This window comes from Lithobates pipiens, unplaced genomic scaffold, assembly GCF_037356315.1.
Source record: "Lithobates pipiens isolate NorthernLeopardFrog02 unplaced genomic scaffold, aLitPip1_a1.2 Scaffold_10, whole genome shotgun sequence".
In the NCBI taxonomy this organism is placed as follows: Eukaryota; Metazoa; Chordata; class Amphibia; order Anura; family Ranidae; genus Lithobates; species Lithobates pipiens.
In genome coordinates, this window is record NW_027507686.1 from 120,319,081 (window position 1) to 120,337,469 (window position 18,389).

The 18,389-nt window shown below is 46.0% G+C and overlaps 1 protein-coding gene across 2 annotated transcripts in view; it reads right to left on the reverse strand.

Moving 5' to 3' along the window:
• Positions 1 to 16,220: 16,220 nt before the first annotated feature.
• MEN1 (menin 1) overlaps positions 16,221 to 18,389 on the reverse strand; it is a 400,397-nt gene continuing 398,228 nt past the window's right edge. For both annotated transcript variants that reach the window (XM_077457794.1, XM_077457784.1), the window contains one exon: positions 16,221 to 17,426. In XM_077457794.1, coding sequence (XP_077313920.1) covers positions 17,070 to 17,426 — 357 coding nt within the window. In that variant the 3' untranslated portion in view covers positions 16,221 to 17,069. The remainder of the gene's footprint in view (positions 17,427 to 18,389) is intronic.

An 18,389-nucleotide genomic window follows, 5' to 3' on the forward strand; every position in this document is an offset into this window, starting at 1 on the left:
TAGCTCTGTGTGCCCTGATATAAGAAAATAAATTTGAAACATTTTTCTATAAACATAAAGCTTCCAAAACTCCAATATCTCCAGTGGATTTAGCTAGGTTGAATAGGGCTATAGTGTCTGAGGAACTCCTGACTGTAATTAAGGATCTTCCTTTATATAAATCACCTGGCCCTGATGGCCTGCCATATTTTTACTACAAAACTTTCTTTGACATCTTGTCTCCACACATGTTGACCTTGTACGGCTCCCTGCTTGAGGGCTCATCCCCACACATTCCTACATTTCAGTTATTCCAAAGCCTGTTAAGGACCCCTCTATTCCAGACAACTACAGGCCCATAGCCCTTTTAAATTCAGATTATAAAATATTTACCAATATTCTTGCTTCCAGACTGTCTGGGCTCGTCCCTAAACTAATTCATAGAAACCAGGTGGGTTTTGTCCCTGGCAGGCATGCTGGAGACAACACCTGACGTACAGTAGATCTGATAGATCTCCTGGACAGGTCTACCCGTTCGGCATTGATTCTAAGTTTGGATGCACAAAAGGCCTTTGACGGGCTGAGTTGGCCTTATATGTTTGCCACCTTAAAAATATATGGTTTTAATGGCCCTTTTCTAAAAGCTTTAGAGGCCCTTTATTTTGCAGTCACAGCCCAAGTGTGGATGTCGTCTCTCCTGTCGCCTGGCTTCCCCATGACAAACGGAACTTGGCAGGGGTGTTGTCAGGTCACCTTGAGGCGAGGTGACAGATGCACACCGTAGGGATCAGGAGTGCACCGCAAGGTTGTGGACCCTACGGCTGACTGCTGCGGACAGGAGACAAGTCCCACTGGGGTTAGAGCATAAGATTCCCTGGGGCGTGGAGTCTAAGAGCCAGCAGGCGTTCACCAGAGCCTCGAGTGGTGAGGATGGACTTGGTTGCAACTGGCTTCAGGTCACGACCCCCAGCTCACACCCACAGTAGGCAACAGGATAGGGATGGTGAGGGACGAAGCCAAGGTCGGGGCCACAAGCAGACGGAATAGTCAGGGACACGCCAAAAGGTCAGGATCACAGGCAAACAGGGATAGTCAAAGACACCTCAAAGTCGGTAACGGAACAACAGAAGAGCACACGGCAGGTAACAGGAAGCTGAACACACAAAGGAATACACAATGGTTGATCAGCACTGATGGCCTGCAGTGCACAGGTTAATATAGGGCTCCCTGATAGGGCCTGGGGTGGAGCCATGCTTAGAGGAGAGGTTATAAAAACCACCAGGTGGAAGTGGCTGGCCTCTTAGTCTGAACACATGAGGGGAGGTAAGCAAACACAGGAAGATCACTGCATAACCATGACAGGTGTCCCTTATTGCCATTGCTTTTTATTTTATGTCTAGGACCCCTGGCCGAGTCTATTCACACTGATCCAGACATTCATGGGGTGGTAATGCGACAGGGGGAATATACAGTGGTGTGAAAAAGTGTTTGCCCCCTTCCTCATTTCCTGTTCCTTTGCATGTTTGTCACACTTAAGTGTTTCGGAACATCAAACCAATTTAAACAATAGTCAAGGACAACACAAGTAAACACAAAATGCAATTTGTAAATGAAGGTGTTTATTATTAAAGGTGAAAAAAAATCCAAACCATCATGGCCCTGTGTGAAAAAGTGATTGCCCCCTAAACCTAATAACTGGTTGGGCCACCCTTAGCAGCAACAACTGCAACCAAGCGTTTGCGATAACGTGCAATGAGGCTTTTACAGCGTCCTGGAGGAATTTTGGCCCACTCATCTTTGCAGAATTGTCCTAATTCAGTTACATTAGAGGGTTTTCGAGCATGAACGGCCTTTTTAAGGTCATACCACAACATCTCAATAGGATTCAGGTCAGGACTTTGGCTAGGCCACTCCAAAGTCTTCATTTTGTTTTTCTTCAGCCATTCGGTGGTGGACTTGCTGGTGTGTTTAGGATCATTGTCCTGCTGCAGAACCCAAGTTCGTTTCAGCTTGAGTACACGAACAGATGGTCGGACATTCTCCTTCAGGATCTCTTGGTAGACAGCAGAATTCATAGTTCCTTTTATCACGGCAAGTCTTCCAGGTCCTGAAGCAGCAAAACAGCCCCAGACCATCACACTACCACCACCATATTTTACTGTTGGTATAATGTTCTTTTTATGAAATGCAGTGTTCCTTCTATGCCAGATATACTTGGACACACACCTTCCAAAGAGTTCCACTTTTGTCTCATCGGTCCACAGAATGTTGTCCCAAAAGTCTTGGGGATCATCAAGATGTGTTGTGGAGAAATTGAGATGAGCTTTGATGTTCTTTTTGGTCAGCAGTGGTTTTCTCCTTGGAACTCTGCCATGCAGGCCATTTTTGCCCAGTCTTTTCCTGATGGTGGAGGCATGAACGCTGACCTTAACTGAGGCAAGTGAGGCCTGCAGTTCCTTGGATGTTGTTGTGGGATCTTTTGTGACCTCTTGGATGAGTCGTCGCTGCGCTCTTGGGGTAATTTTGGTCGGCCGGCGAAACCTGGGAAGGTTCACCACTGTTCCATGTCTTCGCCATTTGTGGATAATGGCTCTCACTGTGGTTCGCTGGATTCCCAAAGCTTTGGAAATGGCTTTATAACCCTTTCCAGACTGATAGATCTCAATTACTTTCTTTCTCAATTGTTCTTGAATTTCTTTGGGTCTCGGCATGATGTGTAGCTTTTAAGGATCTTCTGGTGGACCTTACTGTGTCAAGCAGCTCCTATTTAAGTGATGCCTTGATTGTGAACAGGTGTGGCAATAATCAGGCCTGGGTGTGGCTAGAGAAATTGAACTCAGGTGTGGACAACCACAGTTATAGTATGTTTTAACAAGGGGGGCAATCACTTTTTCACACAGGGCCATGATGGTTTGGATTTTTTTTCACCTTTAATAATAAACACCTTCATTTACAAATTGCATTTTGTGTTTACTTGTGTTGTCCTTGACTATTGTTTAAATTGGTTTGATGTTCCGAAACACTTAAATGTGACAAACATGCAAAGGAACAGGAAATGAGGAAGGGGGCAAACACTTTTTCACACCACTGTAAACTGTCACTTTTTGCAGATGATAGTCTGCTTACTATTACTAACCCATTGATATCTCTTCCTTCACTGCATAAATTGCTGTCCTCTTTTAGTGCCATTTCCGGTTATAAGGTTAACACTTCCAAAACTGAAGCCCTTCCCATACACATCCCAGAATCCCTATTATCCCAGCTTAAGGATGCATACCCTTATAAATGGTGCAATACCTCCCTCAAATATTTAGGGGTCCTTCTCACCCCCTCCTACTCTTCCCTAATATCCTGTTAATTTTCCTCCTCTAGTTTTAGACATAAACAAATCCTTGTCGACCTGGACAAAATATCCCCTGTCCCTGCTAGGTAGGATTAATGTCCTAAAAATGTCTATTTGACCTAGATTACTCTACCACTTTGAAACATTGCCAGTTGCCTTGCCGGTTATACAACTAAAAGCACTCCAGAGGAGCTTTCTGAAATTCATATGGGGCGGCAGGGCTCATCGTATATAGAGTTTGGTGGTATTTTCACTAAGATCCAGAGGGGTTTGGCAGCCCCGGACATTATTTAATATTATTACGCCTCACATTTGAGGGCTATTGTTTCATGGTCCTCTTTACAAGCACCAAATCAATGGATTGCCATTGAAAAGGGAGTAGTATACCCATGCTCTTTAGTTTGGGGTACCCTTCCATCCCTGGATCCCATTTTTTTTTTTTTTAACAAGAATTGGATCCCATTTTTAAACGCCAATGTACTGCTCCAATGACCTTTACTTTAACCGTTTGGCGTAAATGTCTCAAAAGCTACCCTCTTGCCTTACCTTGTGAATGTGTTGTTTAACCCAATCATACCAGACAGTATGTCTCTGGGCAGGGTATTCCCATGGCTTAATGTCCCGCTATTTCAACTTCGGAACATGGTCCATCCCACCACGTGGAAAATGTATGCTTTTGATACTCTATGTGAGAAATATGATATACCTTCCCACCTTTTTCATTCTTATTTACAGGTTAGACATTTTTTCACTCCAAGTCTTCATCCCTGACCCTTGACAAACGCCTTTGAATATTTATGTGCCCAGGGTCCTCACCAGTTGCATCCAATATCTTCTATCCACGTATCCTCCATGAGTCGACTCCTCTTACAGAGACCACACCTCACTACATGGGAAAATTGACTCATCTATTAGGTAGACTTATCACGGTCCAGGTTTGGGATAGGATTTGGTCTTCTACTTTTAAGTCCTCCAAATGTGTAACCCAAAGGGAAACATCCATAGAGATTCTTATGTTCTGGTACAAAACCCCGATGTCATTCACAAATATGATTCCTCTGTTTTGCCACGGTGCTGGCGTTGCGGAACTGAAACAGGTGCTTTTTTTTTTATGGCAGTGTTCTCTGATCCAACCCTTTTGCCATGATGTGAGGCTACTAATACAGAAGGTGGTGGATGTGTCACTTCCGCTAGATCCCTTAAATTGTTTACTGGGGCTGATCTCCTATATTTTACTGGCAGCCAAAAGGCTTATTCCATTGCGCTAGCTGCCTAACACACCTCCTCCGTGGTCCAGACTTCTTCGCCTGGTAGCTGAGATCCGGAGGAATATCTTATGGCCTCTGTACACGATTCTATATCCCAATTTGATAAAGTTTGGGAACCTTGGGATCGATCGGAATATATGGGACTCCTATGCCAGTGGTCACATCATAAAATGTCTTAACATTGCATTAAGTTTGGCCGTACTCCCTTTCTCCGCCTCCCATATCTATCTATGCTTCTTGGTGTCTTCTGAAAGCCTTTGTTATCTACCATATACCTTCCACAAAACTCCTCCTCTCTTTATTATTGTAAATTCCCTTTGGTTTAGAATCTTATTACTTACCTGTGAGTTGTTTACTTTATATAATTTTGACAAAATGTGCTGATCACTCCTGTGCTCTGTATTATGGACATTGTTTATCTGTACTTACTGTTTCTATAATATGCTCTGTAACCATTATGTCATCAGTGCAACGTGCATTATATTACAATTTAGTATTTTTTTTTTTTTATAATCCAATAAAAATCAAATTTTGCAAAAAAAAAAAAAAAAATGTATGGTCTTTATCTGGCTTCAGCAATAAGGTTAAGAAAGAGGATTATAAAGAATAAAATATATATATTATAGAAAATACTTGTGAAAAATGATCAGTGAAAAAAAAATAGATATACATAAGTCCCAGTGCTGCTCCTTTAAGTATATACAAAATCCCTTGTGCTCAAAACGTCACACTTTAATGCACCACCAATTCGTGATTCACTACCACCCTCCAAAGTTTGCACTCACCAGAAAGCAATAATAAAACCGTCTCAATATTATGCCAGGATTTGTTTTCCTTCCATAGAGTATAACACAGTTTTGCCAGCAATTATCACAGTGTTCCATCCATGCTTCAACAATCTCAAAATGTAAAACAAATAGCCATCATTGCGCAACATTCTAAGCTTTTTGTAGTATCTTAAAAAATTGATAGATGAATGCACTCACATGTTATTGTGCCTATAAGACCGGCACACCCATGAGATGTTCCATTTCCATTCGATTTTGAGTTTTTTGAAGCATGGATGGAACATTGATAATTGCTGGCAAACCTGTGTTATACTCTATGGAAGGAAATCAAATCCTGGCATAATATTGAGATGGTTTTATTATTGCTTTCTGGTGCAAACTTTGGAATGTGGTGGTGAATAACGAATCGGTCGTGCATAAAAGCATGACGTTTTTGAGCACAAGGGATATCCTATATACTTAGAGCAGCGCTGGGTCTTTATATATATTATTTTAAATATTTTTTTCAATGATAATTTTTCACACATTTTTTATAATATATATTTTAAATATGAGTAAATATGACAACGAACAGTAGCCATTAGAGTCCCATTTGTCCTAGACTATCTAGACCTGTGGCCCTCAACTTGATGGAGAATGAAAAGACTGCCAGCTTGAATCGACCCCCTGAAATACTAGTCTGATGCTAGGGGTGTGTCTGCTAGGTGAACCCAAAATACTTTTTGATCTTATTGTTAATCAAGGTGAAAAGACTCTACTTGTAATTACTGGCAATAACCTAACATTAGTGTTGATCAGGTAAACAAGCCCCCATTTCCATGAATACCCCCTCAAGTCTAATTACCATCAATACATACTTCATCAATGTCCTTTATCATCTTTAAGTACATAAACAATGAAATGTTCAATTAGATTAACAGGCCATTCCTCGCATACCTAGGTAGACTTGCACACGATTAACATATCAAAGGGTCATCAGATGTCCTTTTGATATGTTAAAATTGAATTGGCTTGGGGGGCGTGACCGGAAGCCGAGCTGGAAGGACGCTGCGAGTGAGAGCTCTCCTCCAGCCCGCCACTACAATGGCCTCACTCGGGGGTTTATCGCTACGCACGATGGGGAGATCGAGAGCCACCAGGTCCTCATCCACCCGGGGGTCGTCTCAGCCACCCCTGGGCTCGTCATCCTCCCTCAAAACGTACTTTCAGCCGCCCGTGATCCCGCCGGGCGGAGGCCGCAAGATGGCGCCGGACGGCCCGGCTGCGTTGCTGAGGGACCTCCCGTCGCCGCTGCAGCAGCCAAGCGAGCACCGCTCGGAGCACCCGCACCCGCTCGCCGCAGACTCCCTCCGGGAGCTGGACGACTTAGGACGCCCCATGCATTTGTCCCATGAATCCGGGCGCGGTCAGGCCACGGGGGTGCGCAGGCCGCGATCCGGACAGCACGGAGCCAGCAGGCCTGGAGGCCCAGCGCAGGCACACCGAACCTCCACACTTGCCTGGCCAGAAGGGATCCTGGGACGGCCGGTGGTCCCCGCAGGAGCCCATGCATGCCGGGTCAGCACAAGGGGTGAGTGAACAGCCTCCCCCCCGCCTCGCCCCCCATCTCCCCGGGGACTCAGACCAACACCCTGCAGCCCCATCTGCCCTCCACGCAATGTTCAGAGGCGTTTCCCCGCTTGTTGCGGACGGCCTCAGACCCAGCAATAGGAGGGTCCCCCCATCCCCTTTTCATCAGGCGCTCCAGGAAACCCCCAAAGCATCCCCAGTCGTGCGGAGGGTGCGGTGCTCCCCCTGACTGATATGAGGGCCCAAGATGCCTGGAAACCACTTGCTCCCCTTAAGGCCCAGAGGCAGCCTCGCTCCCGGGATCCCAGTATATCCAGAGGCCAGGAAGCCAGCCGTCTCTCCTATGCCCAGGTAGCCCACCCTCGCTCCCCGCGTTCATAGGGGGCCTCTCCGGACCCCTTAACTTACTCCCCCCACGTCACGTCCTGGCCGGACCACGGGAACCCCTTGTTATCCTGGCCCCCCTCCAAGGCCACAACAGGGAGACTCCCCCCGCCATCCATCGCATCCCCACTCCCCCACGGAGCAACATGGGGGTGGATATCCCCCCTGGCACGCCTATCTGACCGCCATCCCAACTAAGGATGACTTTAAACAACTCGTGGCAGATGTAAAAGCCACCTGCCGAGCTGAAATCCAGACCCTGCATGCTGGCCTTAAACACCTAGCTGAAAGGGTCGAGATGGCGGAGGAGGAGATTCAGGAGACTAAGCTGGCCGTACACCGCACTCAATTGGAGAACTCGGATCACCGCCTCCTCCTGCGGGACATGCAGCGCCATGTAGAGGACCTCGATAATAGAGGCCGGAGGAACAACATTCGTGTTCGGGGCCTCCCTGAGACCGAAGGACCTACAGGTCTCCCTGCAAGCGCTATTTAACGAAATGCTGGGAGAGGACCCGGCCAAACATATTGAGATGGACAGAGCGCATCGGGCCCTCCGTCCCAAAGGCCCTGCTTCCAAACCGAGAGACGTTGTCTGCAGGATTCACTCCTTCCCCCTTAAGGAAGACATTATGACTAAATCCCGCTCTATTCGCAACCTAATGTTTGATAACGCTCCGGTCCAGGTGTACCCGGACCTCTCCTGGATAACCCTTCAAAAACGTAGGATGTTGCAGCCACTTCTCCGCACCCTGCAGGACGGGAATATGCCCTACCGTTGGGGCTTCCCCTTCTGCCTCACAGCCAGACATCAGGGGAAGTCGGCGTCCCTTCGCTACCCGGAGGACCTCGCCTCCTTCTGTGACACTCTGGGCATACCTGTCCCCAAACTCCCTGCCTGGGATTTGATAGCCTCCCCGCCACCTCCGCCGGTGCTCTGGCAGAAAGTACCCTCGGCTAAAAGACACAGAGGACCGGAACCGGATCGCAGACCGCCTACACACAAATGACACGGATTCCCCCGCCGGCGGAATTCCCTACTGTTTATTTTTGCTTCTGTTTTTTTTTCTCTCCCCGGAGGACTCTCTCTCATCTTTTCCATTTGGGGGCTGTTCCCCCCCCTCCCCCCCGAGCTTCACAAGGTTTCTATTTTGAACTGTTTTTTACCCAGGGCTGGCCTAGGTAGAGTCCGAGGACAGACCGACTCCCAGGTTACTGACCCCCCCGTGGTTTTCCACCCCTTGGTTCCTTCGAAGACTATAAACTGTTGGTGTCTACCTGCCCGGCTCTTTCCCCCCCATCTTGTTTTGTTTTTGGGTTTCCCTTTTTTGGGCCAGGGGACGCCTGGGTCAGGAGACCTATCGGAACCGCTCAGGCTCGGTGTCCCTATAGGGCATCTGGACCTAGCGCATGTTACAGCTAATACTGGTTATGTATTTTGTCTGTTTCTCTCCTCTCTCTACCCCGCCCCCTGTGCGGACATCTGCCAGTGGTCATCTTGGTCGCCAGTCCTTCTCCGGCAGTCGCCTCTCTCCCCGGGACACGCATTTCTCCAATGGCTTAAGTTAAGTATGACTATCCCTGACCACCCCCCCCCCCGATTATGGCTAAGATATTTTCGCTTAAGGTACATGGTCTAAACTCCAATAAAAAACGCCACCTTGCACTCCGGGAATTTAGGCAATCCGGGGCGGACATAGTGATGGTCCAGGAAACCCACTTTAACCGGGGGGATTCCTTTAAGTTTGCCTCTAGATATTTCCCCCAGGTATTTCAAGCTTTCAGCTCACGCAAGAGGGCGGGGGTGGCCATACTTATCAGGAAGGGTTCCCCCTTTACGTGCACATCGACATACCTAGATCCGCAGGGCCACTATGTCATACTCCGAGGTACCTGGCGCACGCAGGCCCTCACCCTATGCGCCCTTTATGCCCCTAACGCACGCCAGCACCGCTTCTTGACTAGCGTCCTATCCCGCCTCTTTAGAATGCCTTCCGAGCTTCTGGTGATGGGGGGGACTTCAATCTTACTCCGTCAGTCCCACAGGACCGCCATGTGGGGAATCCGCAAGCGCCCCAAACCAGAGTCTTGAGGGACTCTAAGTTGTTCCACCAGATCACCAGAAGACGGGCTTTATTTGACGTATGGCGAACCCTGCACCCCCCAGGATCGCCAATATACCTTTTACTCGGCCCCCCATCGCACTCACTCGCGCATTGATCACTTTTTTGTGAACAATAACACGTTGAGGGCCGTCCGCTCCGCACACATTCTACCTATCTCCTGGTCTGACCACGCCCCGCTTACCATGACGCTAGACATTGGGGCCCCCCTTCGTAAACCCTGCAACTGGCGACTGAACAACTACCTATTGCAGCATCTCCCGACCAAAGCGGAGCTGGAATCTTTGCTCCAACTGTATTTCGCTGAAAATGATACCCCAGACGTTACCCTCCCCACCCTGTGGGCTGCCCACAAAGCTGTTATTCGGGGCCGCTGCCTTGCCCTCTCCTCAGCACTGAAGAGAGACGCACAGGCCGCCAGGCTAATGGCTGAAGGACGGTTGAAGACCCTTGAGGCTAGGCTTCGGGGAGCCCCCTCCCTGTCACTGATTAAACAAATTGTGCAGGTGAGACTAACTCTGAGAGATCTTGCTCTGGGTTCAGTGGAGAAGGCGCTTATCCGCCTGCGACAGCTCTATTATGATAAGGGAAATAAAGCGCAGACCCTGTTGGCTCGGAAACTGGCTGATCAAACACAAGCCTCTACGCCTTCCCAAATCAAAAACAATAGAGGAGACCTTTTGTCTCATCCGCAGGCCATCGCGGACAGGTTTGCGGCCTTTTACACTGATCTCTACAACAAGCAGGACATACCCCATAATCCACCAGCCCCCACATTGAATGACCGAATCACTAGGTACCTGGAAAACATGACACTGCCCCGACTGAAGGACATGGACCTTCAAGACCTTAACGCCCTAATTACAGATGAGGAACTGTCAGCGACTGTGAAAGCACTCCCAGGCCCACAAATCTCCAGGGCCATACGGGTTCCCGTACGAGTATTATAAGACATTTCTACCTATTTTGAGCCCCCACATGACCAAACTGTTTAACTCTTTCCTCAAACGATCCTCGGTCCCGACTGAGATGTGGCCTCCTTTATATCCGTCATCCCGAAACCAGACAAAGACCCGACTCTCTGTGCCAGCTATAGGCCTATTGCTCTATTGAACTCAGATTTAAAAATTTTCACAAAAATTCTAGCGAACCGCCTCAATGCGATTCTTCCTGCTTTGATCCATAAGGACCAGGTAGGCTTTGTACCTCATAGACAGGCGGGCGACAAGACCAGAAGAATTATTGACCTTATCGACATGGCTAACAAGACTATTCTCCCCTCCCTGGTCCTAAGTCTAGACGCAGAAAAGGCATTTGACCGCCTGAGCTGGCCATTCATGACGGCAACTCTACGCCACATGGGCTTTAAGGGTCCTTTCTTGCACGCAATACAACACCTTTACACCACCCCAACCTCGCAAGTTAAAACCCCGTATGCAACGTCTCCGATCTTCTCTATCGGCAATGGCACCCGCCAGGGCTGCCCGCTATCTCCTTTGCTGTTTGCACTCTGTGTGGAGCCCCTGGCGGAGGCCATTAGAAGCAATCCGGATGTCAGGGGAATTTTGGTTCGGGACAGGGAATTCAAAATATCTCTATTCGCGGATGATGTCATCCTTACCCTGACCCAGCCTAGGACATTCTTGCCCAACCTGAATGCGGAACTGCAACGATACGGGGAAATCTGGGGTTATAAAATTAATGCCTCCAAGTCAGTGGCCCTCCCGATCAATATACCAGCGGCGGAGGAGACTCACCTACGCTCGGTGTTTCCCTACAGATGCGAGAACTCCTCTCTTAAATACTTGGGGTTTCTTATTACCCCATCCTTCCATACCCTGTACCAGGCCAACTTCCCCCCCCTTTACAGGGAGATTAGGGAACTTATCCACAAGTGGAAGGCACACCAAATATCGCTCATGGGGCGGCTCGCGTCCATCAAAATGGTAATTCTCCCCAAACTCCTTTACTTATTCCAGACGCTGCCGGTCCCGATCCCCTACGCGCACCTCCGTATGCTCCAGAAAGACTTGCTGAAGTTCCTGTGGAACTATAAAAAACATCGGGTTCCTGCCTCCGTTATGACTGCTTTGCGCTCGGACGGGGGCCTGGCGTTCCCCGACCTGGTTAGGTACTATCAAGCGGCGCAATTACGGGCTATAGTCTCATGGTTCACGCAGGGGTCGTACAACAAGTGGTCAGAGATAGAGAAGCTATGGTTAGCTCCGGTGCACCCGAACAGCCTGCTCTGGGGCGCTGAAACACAGATTGATACGAACCGGCTACTGGGCCCGATGGTTCAGCTTAACCAGCTCTGGAGGAAACTCTCCCGGGAACGCAGGCTCTACTCGGAGGCATCCTTGATGACCTCGTTTCTTTGTAACCCTAAACTCCCGGACAGCCTAACCCACCAGATGTCTTGGCCCTGGGAATCCCGGGGTTTATTCCACCTGGGACATTTAGTAGACCCCAAATCGAGAAAACTGCTGTCTTTCTCGGAGCTGCAGACTAAACACGACCTCCCTCGGCAGACATTCTACAGTTACCTACAAATCAGACATTTTGCGCAAACCATAGCCCCGAGACTCCAATTCTCCCCGCCCTCTCCCTTCGAACTGATTATACTTGAGGGACGGAATCGCAGGGGAATGATATCAGACCTCTACCGCATCCTCAACTCACACCACTTTCACGCAAAGGGCAAGCACAAGTATATGCTACGATGGGAAAAGGAGTTGGGTGAGGAACTTCCACTGGAAGCTTGGCAGGGGGTGTGGAGACAGGCGGCCAAGTCCTCCCTATGTACCCTTTACAAGGAAAACTTCTATAAAATTCTCACTGGTACCAGACCCCAGTTGTGCTCCACAAAATGTATCCCTCCACCTCTGATCAATGCTGGCGCTGCCTACAGGACAGGGGCACCTTGTTCCATATATACTGGACTTGCCCTTTGATAGCCCCATTCTGGAAATCAATCCAACAGCTCCTTATCCGGGTATTCGAGGTGCCTGTCCCGTTTGTACCCAAGTTCTTTCTATTTGGCCTGTCCCAACCGAGGATGGCTAAGCCATCCAGGAAGCTCCTACGACATAGCCTTACAGCAGCCCGTTGCCTAATAGCCCTTAACTGGAAGAGTCGACTGGCCCCATCTATGGAAGCCCTTTACTCCAGGATAAAGGACGTGGAACTTATGGAGAAAATGACTGCCAGAATAAGGGACAGGCTGGAGGAATTTGACCAAGTCTGGGAGAGATGGCGGCTGCGGGAGGACTAAGGGTGAATTGGATAAGGTATGGCGACCTGGATCTCTGGCACTTTCTTTTCTTTTTCTTCTCTGTCTTTTCCCTTTTCACCTCCCGTTTCTATAGCGGATCTCATCTGCTACGCATTACGTGTTTTGCATAGGCCGCAAGGCAGCTCATACCGGGCCGTGGGATGGGCAGCTGACTTTTGGTGTCCTCTGCCCCCCAGCACTCCACTGTCCAAACTACTGGATTCTACTGCACACGCCTGTGATTTGACACTGCATATCGCATATCTATTCTTACTCTTGCACAGCTATGTAGATACTCGCCTTCCACTGTACTTCTGTACTGTTTATATTCCTATGCAACCACTGGCAATTAATAAAACGTTATTTGAAAAAAAAATTTGAATTGGCTTGGACAACTCAACCATTATCAACTGAATTCTGGCCTGGTCAATATTTTGTGTATATATATATATATATATATATATTTTATATATTCCTACATATTACAACAGTAGTTTGCTACAGTAATGTTTTTTTATAATCTATATGTGTATTGTTATAAATAAAATTGTTTTTATCAGTGAAGCCTACGAATTCCATGTTTATTTTCCTAAAAAAAAAATACTCACCATGCCTCTTAGCAAATACCTTGGATTGTCTACTTTCCAAAAAGGGGTCATGTTTTATACTATCCTGACATTTCAGGGCTCCTGAAACTGTAATAGGTAGTCAGGAAGTGTAATGATGAAATGACACTCTATAAAAGCCTGAAGGTGATTATTGGATTTCGGGGTCCTGTACGTGGCTAGGCTGCCAAAAAGTCTCACATGTGGTATCCCCATACTCTAGGAGAAGTAGCAAAAATTAATTTTGGGGTGTAATTCCACATATACCCATGACACGTGTGAGCAATATATCATTTAAGTGACAACTTTTTGTAAAAAAAAAAAAAAAAAATATTTTGCCATTTTTCAAAAACTTGTGACAAATAAAATATTCAAAATGGGCTCAACATGCCTCTCAGCAAATTCCTTGGGGTGTCTACTTTCCAAAAAGGGGTCATGGGGGGAGGGGTGCTATCTTGGCATTTCGGGGCCTCCACAACTGTGATATGTAGTGAGGAAGTGTAATAATCAATTTACATCCTTTGAAATCCTGAAGGCGGTTGTCTGGTTTTCAGCACCTGTATGAGGCTAGGCTCCCAAAAAGTCTCTTGCATGTGGTATCCCCATACTCTGGAGAAGCAGCAGAATGTATTTTGGGGTGTAATTCCACATATACCTATGGCATGTGTGAGTAATAATTTAAGTGACAACTTTGTAATTTTTCAAAAACTTGACAAAAAATAAAATATTCAATGGGCTCAACATGCCTCTCAGCAAGCACAGCGATACCAAGATCATTAAAGCAGGTATTGTATTTTTGGCAGTGTGGGCAGGTGTCATGTCCTGTTGGATAAAAATCAGCAATCCCCATAAAGATGGTTAGCAGAGGGAAGCATGAAGTGCTCTAGAATTTCCTGGTAGAGGGCTATGCGACTTTGGACTTGATAAAACACAGTGGATCAACACCAGCAGATGACATGGCTCCACAAATCATCACGGACTGTGGAAAATTTTACATTTCTTTGGAAATCAAGGTCCTAGAGTCTGGAGGAAGAGTGGAGAGGCACAAAATCCAAGATGCATTAAGTCCAGTGCCCAGAAGGAAGCCTCTTCTAAAGATGATGCACAAGAAAGCCTGCAGACAGTTTTCTGCAGACTAAGGACATGGATTACTGGAACCATGTACTGTGGTCTGATGAGACCAAGATAAACTTATTTGGTTCAGATGGTGTCAAGTGTGTGGCAGCAACCAGATGAGGAGTACAAAGTCAAATGTGTCCTGCCTACATTCAAGCATGGTGGTAGGAGTGTCATGGTCTGGGGCTGCATGAGTGCTGCCGGCACTGGGGAGCTACAGTTCATTGAGGAAACCATGAATGCCAACATGTACTGTGACATACTGAAACAAAGAATGATCCCCTCCCTTCCAAGACTGGGCCGCAGGGCAGTATTCCAAAATAATAACGACCCCAAACACACCTCCCAAGATGACCACTGCCTTGCTAAAGGAACTGAGGGTAAAGGTGATGGACTGGCCAAGCATCTCTTCAGACCTAAACCCTATTGAGCATCTGTGGGGCATCCTCATACAGAAGGTGGAGGAGCGCAAGGTCTCCAACATCCACCAGCTCCGTGATGTCATCATGGAGGAGTGGAAGAGGATTCCAGGGGAAACCTGTGAAGCCCTGGTGAACTCCATGCCCAAGAGGGTTAAGGCAGTGCTGGAAAATAATGGTGGGCACACAAAATATTGACACTTTGGGTCCAATTTGGACATTTTCACTTAGGGGTGTACTCACTTTTTTTGCCAGCAGTTTAGATATTAATGGCTGTGTTGAGTTATTTTGAGGGGACAGCAAATTTACACTGTTATACAAGCTATACACTTACTACTTTACATTGTAGCAAAGTGTAATTTCTTCAGTGTTGTCACATGAAATATAATAAAATATTTACAAAAATGTGAGGGTTGTACTCACTTTTGTGAGATACTATGAATATCTAAACACTGAGAAAAATTATAAAAAAAACTTAAAGATCTACGACTTTTTCTATGTACACAAAAAGCCTATTTCTCTCCAATATTCACAAATCTGTCTAAATCTGTGTTAGTGAGCACTTATCGTTTTGCTAATCCATCCACCTCACAGGTGTGGTATATCAAAGTGCTGATTAAACAACATGATTATTGCACAGGTGTGCCTTAGGCTGGCCACAATGAAAGGGCACTCTAAAATGTGCAGTTTTACTGTTTTGCGGTGGGCCGAAAACCAGTCAGTATCTGGCGTGACCACCATTTGCCTCACACAGTGCAGCACATCTCCTTCGTATAGAATTGATCAGCTTGTTTATTGTGGCCTGTGGAATGTTGGTCCATTCCTCTTCAATGGTTGTGTGAAGTTGCTGGATATTGGCAGGAATTGGAACACGCTGTCATATACGTACATCAAAAGCATCCCAAACATGCTCAGTGGCTGACATGTCCAGTGAGTATGCCATGCAAGAACTGGAATGTTTTTAGCTTCCAGGAATTGTGTACAGATCCTTGCAACATGGGGCCATGCATTATCATGCTGCAACATGAGGTCATGGTCGTGGATGAATGGCACAACAATGGGCCTCGGGATCTCGTCACAGTATCTCTGTGCATTCAAAATAACATGCACCTGCGTTTGTTGTCCATTGCATACGCCTGCCCATACCATAACCCCATCGCCACCATGGGCCACTCAATCCACAACATTGACATCAGCAAACCGCTCACCCACACTGAGGCCTGGTCTGCAGTTGTCAGTAACAGGAAGCAGGACTAGAGCAATGACATACATCTGGAGCATGTAGATGTGAAAATGTCTGAAAGAAGCTGCAGGAATTTAGCAACACTAAGATGAAAACAGGTTTAAAAAAATATGGTGAAAACAGTATTTTATTAAAACAATTAAATTCAGTTTATGATGCACAGTGCATAAAGCTAACTGAATGCCATGCAGTTTCTCTTCATGTTTAAGTTAGAAAAGACAGAGTATCTCACTCCACAATCCCCTACACCCAAATACAAGCAGTATGTGTCTGAATAGACACAGGGAGCTGTGATTTGGCTTGAGTGCCCCAATAGCAAGCTGCTTGCTTTGGGGGCACTGAACAGGAGGGGGGGCAGGAGCACAGCCGAGATGAGGAGGATCCGGGCTACTTCACTGCAAGAGCAGTGGTCTGGCTGTTCTATGTGCTTCCAGAATAGGGTATTTCAACTGTTGCTGCAGCAGTTAGCAGCTAGGAAATTTAGTATCATGTTTATTACTTACTATTATGTATTACTGTATATGCATACGCAGCCTGAAGGTTTAATTTTATTTTAAAAGCAGAACTGCCACAGACACAATGTGTTTGTTGGCTAGTCAATGTGCATATTCCCAGTTCTCCAAACAAAAAGAAACTTCAGCTATAAACTTGATAATCAGGCTATATTTAGATGACAAAACAATCTGACAAATATAAACAGAAAAGCTTGTTTAGTTCCGAATAACACTTTAACAAATACCCAATGCATTCATTTATTTTTTGCGCAGTGGAGGTTACAACTGCTAATATTTCCATACTACAATATAATTTTGACATATAAATCTAAGAACATTAATTCAGGATTTAATTCCTTACACAGTCAAACTTACTAAATTGTAAAAAACAAAACAAAATAAAAACAAACAAAAAAACCTTTTAGCAAAAATAAAACTCCTAAATTTAATTTGGGTCACCGTTCTTAAACCCCTTTGCGTTGCCTTTTCAAGTATCCCAGATTGTAATCTCGTGGCCCAGGTGCTCGTGCCCGCTTTGGCTGCACTTGTGACTGAGCAGTGAGTTGCAGTTTTATAGCACTGGAGTTCACTTTTGCAGCTATTAAAAGCTCTTTCATTCCTTTCATTTTCTGGCTCTGGAAACTAAGTGAAAGTGGTTGTGCAAATTCCACTTCTCCTTTTGGTTCTGGGATTGGACGCTGAACAGGGACAACAGGCTCCCCAGGCCTTGAATCTCGGCGAGGGGCTCTTCGTCTCACTTCTTCACAGTCTTCCTCTTCAGTAGCAGGTTCTGAACTTACAAGTGTGACCTGCTGTCGTACCTGTGTGTGAAAAAAAAGGTTAGCATTACTACCCATGATGACAGTTTACAGAATTTGTTTGACCATGTCAGCTCTCTTTACATTTATACCCCTTATTGACCGAAGCAAACTTTACATTTATACAGTTCTGGTTTATTTGGAAATAGTCTTGCCATTAAAGTGGATCCCCCTTTACTAAATCACATGAGCATAAAAGCACTGCATGTTTAGGTGAAATCATCTTACATTCATTAAACATATTTTTGATTTTGCTTACAATTAGATTTTTTTTTTCTACTTCCTTGCTGAGTGAGGCAGTGGTGAATTAGCCTTGGTCTCACAGTGGTGTCCAAGTTTTTTCACCCTTATATGATGTGCTGTGTCACATGTTCCAGGAGACAAACACAGAATTACAGGCAAAGTTTCAGGTAAGTGAAGATTAATTAATTTAGCCTGCAAATGGCAACTGTGAGACGAATGGGGAGGGAAAGAAAAATAACGTAGGCAAAAAATAAAGAGCCTGCAATCACCTATAGGTATCTGTAGATTATTGTTACTAAACATTTAGAAAGGTACCTTTGCTGTAATTTTTAAGAGAAGGATGAAGTAATGTATGTCACAAATTGTTCATACAAGTTTTTTTGTGGTACAAAACAGTGTTTCTTTTGGAAATATTGTCTTGAGACATTAGGGGATGCAGGATGAACTATTCAAGTACATTGATTACGCTACTTCCTTTAGGAGACTGGAAACTGGCAAACAGCTATAAGAACAGCCCTGTGTAACTATTCCCACTCCCAACTTGGCTCAGTTTTGGAGCAAGCAAAAGTAGGAGTGGATCATATAATTTACCAAGAAAAGGATTATACCGCAAGTTAAAAAAATGTTTTTTATTCACCGTAAAATCCATTTATCAGAGTTCATCAACAGACACAGCTCCTTTAAATCTTGACTGTAGGGTTATCACAAAACCTTCAGAAGAGA